The 5,633-nt window shown below is 34.6% G+C and overlaps 1 protein-coding gene across 2 annotated transcripts in view; it reads right to left on the bottom strand.

Moving 5' to 3' along the window:
• Positions 1-2,882: 2,882 nt before the first annotated feature.
• Positions 2,883-5,633, bottom strand: part of LOC111464097 (H/ACA ribonucleoprotein complex subunit 3-like protein) — a 4,712-nt gene continuing 1,961 nt past the window's right edge. For both annotated transcript variants that reach the window (XM_023108184.1, XM_023108185.1), the window contains exons 3-4: positions 3,694-3,736; positions 2,883-3,244 (exon numbers count right to left, since the gene is read on the bottom strand). In XM_023108184.1, the coding sequence (XP_022963952.1) occupies positions 3,147-3,244; positions 3,694-3,736 (141 nt within the window). In that variant the 3' untranslated portion in view covers positions 2,883-3,146. The remainder of the gene's footprint in view (positions 3,245-3,693; positions 3,737-5,633) is intronic.

Genomic DNA, 5,633 nt, shown 5'->3' with positions numbered 1-5,633 from the left:
ACTAAAAAATTATTTAAAAAAAAAAAAAAAAAAAAAGAGCAGCCAGCAGCCATTAATTTAATTAATATGTTAAAACATGATTAAGTTAACCAGGCTAAGAAGCCATTAGAATCTTAAATTTTGAATTGGAGAAGAGAAGCTGATGCTTTGGTTAGAAAGCGACTTATCAGTTGGAATCATATTCCTTACGCAATTAATCATCTTCTCATTCATAGTTAAATGGGTTCCATATGCCTATTTCTAAGTGTTCTTCACCCCGTTCGAGTTACCAAAATGAGCATAGCTTAGCGGTAATTGATATATAATTTTTTTTTTAGAGGTCAAAAGTTTAGATTTTTCGTATCAGGTACTGCTAATAGTTTTTTTCGATACTAATATAATAAATTTTTTTTTTAATCATGGGACGAGCATATTAATATTGGGATTAGTGCATGAATTTAGAATAATTGTGGGCATAATGAATTTTTCCTTTGGTATGAAGTTAACATGTTTTATCAATTAATGCTATTTTTTTTTAGTTAAATAATTATAAGTTCATTTCTAGTGTAATAGTTCTTTAAAAGATGGTGTATAATAGTTCGCTTCTGTAATTTTGTGTTTAATAGATTCGTTAATTTTATCAAATTACATTAGTTTAGCGTTTATGAGACGCATTGACTACCATATAAACAATTATGTGGTTATAACGTGTCAAATGTATAAACTCAGGCAATTTTAAACTGGGATGAATTTTAGAGTTTTGTTCTTTAAAAATTCGGGGTGAGCAAAATGATTAAGGAAACTGGGGTCAGTTGGGTTTAGAACAAATTTTCAAAATATACAGTATACTATTACTGATCAACGAAGGAAACCACGAACTCAAAGGAATTACTGCAGTGAGGCTTGTCTTTACAAAACACTATTTTCTCTGGTCTAATAGGTCTATACACAATGAAATCTCTCCACTTATAATTTTATCTCTATTAGGTCTTCTACTTAAAAAATATTTCACGAATCAAATGTCTATTAGGCATATATTGTAAGTTTAAGGACCTATTAGACACTCAAAAGTTCGAAACCCAAAAAAGATACACAACAATGACAGTTTACCATTCATGAATCTATTAGACGCAATCCTAAAAGATACGAGACTGAAAGCTCAAATATTTCACAAACTTCAAAGCAAATTATAATGAAAAACACATGTTTGGCTCTCCCATCATCATCATCAAGGAGTCAAATTTTGGAGTAATTAATTGCAACACAATTTGAGACATTGAAAGTTCCTTGTGATCAAAGTCACTCCCAACGAAAATGAATTTAGAAAAGAAAAAAAAAACAAGAAAAGAAATAACAAAAAAGAGTTTCTTTAATTCAAAAAAGAAGAGAAAGATAATGAAGCAACCATTGATCCATCCATATGCAAATCTTACACAATTCAACACTCTAACATCTACACGTATATAATATATATATATATATATATATATATATGCAAATGTCAAATGAATTTCAAAGAGCTTTCCTATTACGAAGAACAATCCATTTTAATACTCCAATGATTATTTGGGTTTTGTGCCTAATTTTTGCCATTAAATATGGGATTGAGATCAAATAACATAATATAAATAAAGGGATAAGCTTTAAATTTTGCATTATTTTAGTCTTTTTGTTTTGATTTATTTGGGCAATAGAGTGATAATTAAGATATTATACAGCAAAATAAGATGCTTAAAATATTATTCTAAAGTACTTTTTGAAATTAAAGAAGAGAAATGGTGTAAATTAAATTACTTTAAGGAAAATTCTTGGTGATTTTGACTCACATATATCAAGTCATGTCATTTGTGATTGAAGAAAAGAGCGACAGCCTTTGGTGTTCTTCATTGGGCGCCATGTTCTTCCTCCTGCTTTTCCAAAAACAATACCTATAACAAAGACAATAACAATTCCCTCAATCATTTCAAGAAGATTCATTTCGTATTTTATTTTTCTTTTTCTACATTTCATTTTTCATCAAAATCTAATCAAAATGGCACGAATTGATCTTATTGAGACAATAATTCCATATAGTTTATCGCAACACAATAATTCTATAAACGCTGTTTATCGCATGTGACAATATGCTTTTGTTCCATCACTTTGGCCCACTAATCAAAATTTTCAACAATAAGATATATCCCCGCCGCACTCATTTAAGTATATTTCAGCTGATCAGAACATATATATCCGACGACTAAAGGGCTAAAGTTCGAATCTTCGGCCTCTAAAAAGTGTGTGTATATGGAACTTCTTAATCATCAAACAAGGCATATGACAAATAAAATAGCGATTTGGAGTCTTCAAATCCTTCAAAAATAGTTGAGGATGATGATATATCTATTTCAGTTCAGATGCTATTTCTTTTCCTACATCTAGTTAATTATTCCTTGGATGGGGCTGAAAGGTTTCACACCAATCCATTTAGCTATATTTTTGCAAGCAATATGGCCACTTAGGCCCAAACTTCTAAGTTCTACAACCCATTTAAACAAAATTCAAATACCATGAAACAAGAAGCATAGTCACGGGCCAACAGAAGAAGCACATAATATAGTTCAGCCAATCAAAAAATGAACCTTGCATACCTTCTTAGTAATGCATCAGACGAATTCTCTTGTAATCGTCCAATCCGATGCGTCTCAAATCGCAAACCAGGACGTGTATGGAAATGGAACTTCAACACCATCAAAGGAATTGGGACTACCACCTACAAGCTTAGGCTCAATTAATTGTCAGTAAATCGGGTTATATACATATACAATGCCAGCAACTTTAAAAAGAATCAGCAGACATTGGTGCTTGACAACTTGTACAAAAGGATAAGAAATTATAGGAAAAAGCATGAAAAAAGACCCATCATCTTTGCACTAAAACCAGATCTTCAAAGTAAATAAGTTCGTTTTTAGTAAAACAACGTTCGGTACAAATATAAAGCCGATGACAAGCTTAAAGATAGGTTCAAGAGTGATTTGTGCTTTATAGCTCAATTACAAGCCATAGAAAGAAAAAAAAAGAAGGGAAAACTATCTATCAAAGTTTAACCAAGTCACAATCTATTATAGGTGGGGGTTTGGGAAACAAACACTTGAGAAGCACCATAGAGCTGATTTCAGAATGCATTGAGTTCAGTACTTCGGAGGCGGCTGCTGTGTGGGTAGCAAGCCAAATCGCTTCTTAAGAAGAACTCTCTGCCTCGAGTATTTGTCATCAGGGGAGAAACGAGCTGCAGACAGAAAATGTACAACAGGTTATCAGGAGTTCGAAACTGCTAAAACCATGACCGCATCGAAGGGGTGGTATAGAGGGCACTATCTGAATTAATTCAATCAATATAGAGAACAAATGATGACATCTCTAAGGAGAAAGGTGAACAACGACATTATCCTCTTCTACATGTCAACCAATGATAAATGTTGCCTGCATATATATCGACAGCCTAAATCCATTCTCAAGAGTGTATAATTGCAATCTTCACAATAGGCTCAGCCACAGTGAAAATAACAACTGAAATCGACCACATATATCGTTTCAATCAATCCCCATATTACAAGAATGACAGCACAGATTTTACAGCATGGCCTTTCTCCCAACCAAGATTATTGATATTTCTAAATCTGCAAATAAGGGAAACGAGATGGCCGAAAACTAGCAAGATAATGCAAAGAATTTTACCTGGATGAGCAGATTGTGCGACCAAACCTAGAGGCGATTCTTTCTGTACAAGAAAAAGGAAAATGCAAACTAGATACGTTAGCATAAATTAGATATCAGCACAAGAAAAAGTACAAACAGTGCGGGGGAATTAGCAATGTTTTATCAAGCCAGTTGAAATGTGTGTGCAGGGATTAATTCATTTGTATTTTGTGGCACAATGGTTTGCATTTTAAAATGTACAATTCTACCAAAAAGGAAAATAAAAGAAGTCTACCGACTCTAAAAACTTGGTACAAATCCGTTACATACAACTTGGTGCTGATAAAATCCAGAATCATTGCAACCTGAACAATAAGTATGTTGTCTCTGCCTCAAAACTGGCAGAGCACAATGGTACTGTGTTCTAGTTGTCAATTGATGTCATGGAGGAAGACAAAAATGCCCTAGGAGGGAGAGAAAAGAGAGTAACACAAGAACAGGTCTGGCTCCATACCATCGAAAGAAATTGGACGTGGGAAATCACACGTCAGTGGAGTGTGTAAAAGTAACTTTGGAGATTTTTCCGATGAAAGTCCTGTTGTATATCTTACAGCACTATGACTTACATATCTTTTGGTTACAATATTAGAGTTTTACCATTCTAGATAATTGTCTAATCAAAGTGGAATTGCATCAGACATATTTTCTTGTTGCTTCATAACAGGACAACTTTGGCAATTATGGTGTATTCAGGAAAATAAGTTGATATAATTAGAATCAGGGTAAATTACACAGGCCCCTGCAATATTTCAAAAGACTCTAATGACATATGAATTTTAAAGGGCCTCCAATTCCATCTCCAACCCCAGCTTCCACAATATTTTCATCATTTATATCGATGAAAAGAACTTTCGGAGAAATGAGACATTCATAAAATTTTATCTAAAGTTTCAGGAAACAATTTGGGAGAGCATCACTTGAGGCTAAAGATGTTCAAACGATCATCAACAGCTTCACACTATACAGGAAACAATGCCTGCTATCTTACTTCTCTCTTTGGAAAGTACTAGCAGAGCTCAATCCTCAAAAAGCGAAGGCCCAGCCAAAAGTTCTGAGTTCTTTTGGGATTTTGAGACTCCACAAGATCTTGAAAAACTTGATAAATGAGAAAGGCATTGATCTCCATAAATAAGCTAACCAAATAACACCTTCCAGGAGAAACAATCACTAACTTGGATGCCAAGAAAACTGATCCCAGTTATCTACACCTTGCACATTGATCTTGAGTGGGTAGCCCATACCAGACTGTAAGCTAAGCAAGGCAAGGAATAGATTAGATGGTTGCTCTCTTCCCTCTGTCAGTCAGATATATGGGCTGTAAGCTAAGCAAGGCAAGGAATAGATTAGATGGTTGCTCTCTTTCCTCTGTCAGTCAAATATATGGGCTGTAAGCTAAGCAAGGCAAGGAATAGATTAGATGGTTGCTCTCTTTCCTCTGTCAGTCAAATATATGGGCTGTAAGCTAAGCAAGGCAAGGAATAGATTAGATGGTTGCTCTCTTCCCTCTGTCAGTCAGATATATGGGAAGAGAGGCCTCTAAAGTCTCTCGGCTTTTCCAAGGATTTTTTCTTTTTCCCCCCCTTTTGTAGGATGAAAGAAAAAAAAAATAGTTCTAAGAGATCGTAGTCCTTATATCTCCTAAAGCGCTTTCCAAATGGAGCATATGATTGCCCCGCCCAATTTACCACAAAAAATTGATGGGTCAAGCAAGCCCTAAATGAGTAAAGCCAAAGACCCCAAGAGAGTCCCCACATCAAGAGTTATTCTCTGCAGATGAGTAACTAGCTTGTCATAAGAGTTCTGACTGAGACGAGTAGCTAGTTTGTCAAAGAAAGGCTATAAACTCCTATTTGGGTCCCAATCATTGAAAAATTCTTGAACTTAAAAGGTTTCAACTTCCATTGGCACCTTGTCACCAC

The sequence above is a fragment of the Cucurbita moschata genome, unplaced genomic scaffold (assembly GCF_002738365.1).
Source record: "Cucurbita moschata cultivar Rifu unplaced genomic scaffold, Cmos_1.0 Cmo_Scf00029, whole genome shotgun sequence".
Lineage (NCBI taxonomy): Eukaryota > Viridiplantae > Streptophyta > Magnoliopsida > Cucurbitales > Cucurbitaceae > Cucurbita > Cucurbita moschata.
Note: the sequence above shows the minus strand (reverse complement) of the source record. Positions and strands in the feature narration are given on the sequence as shown.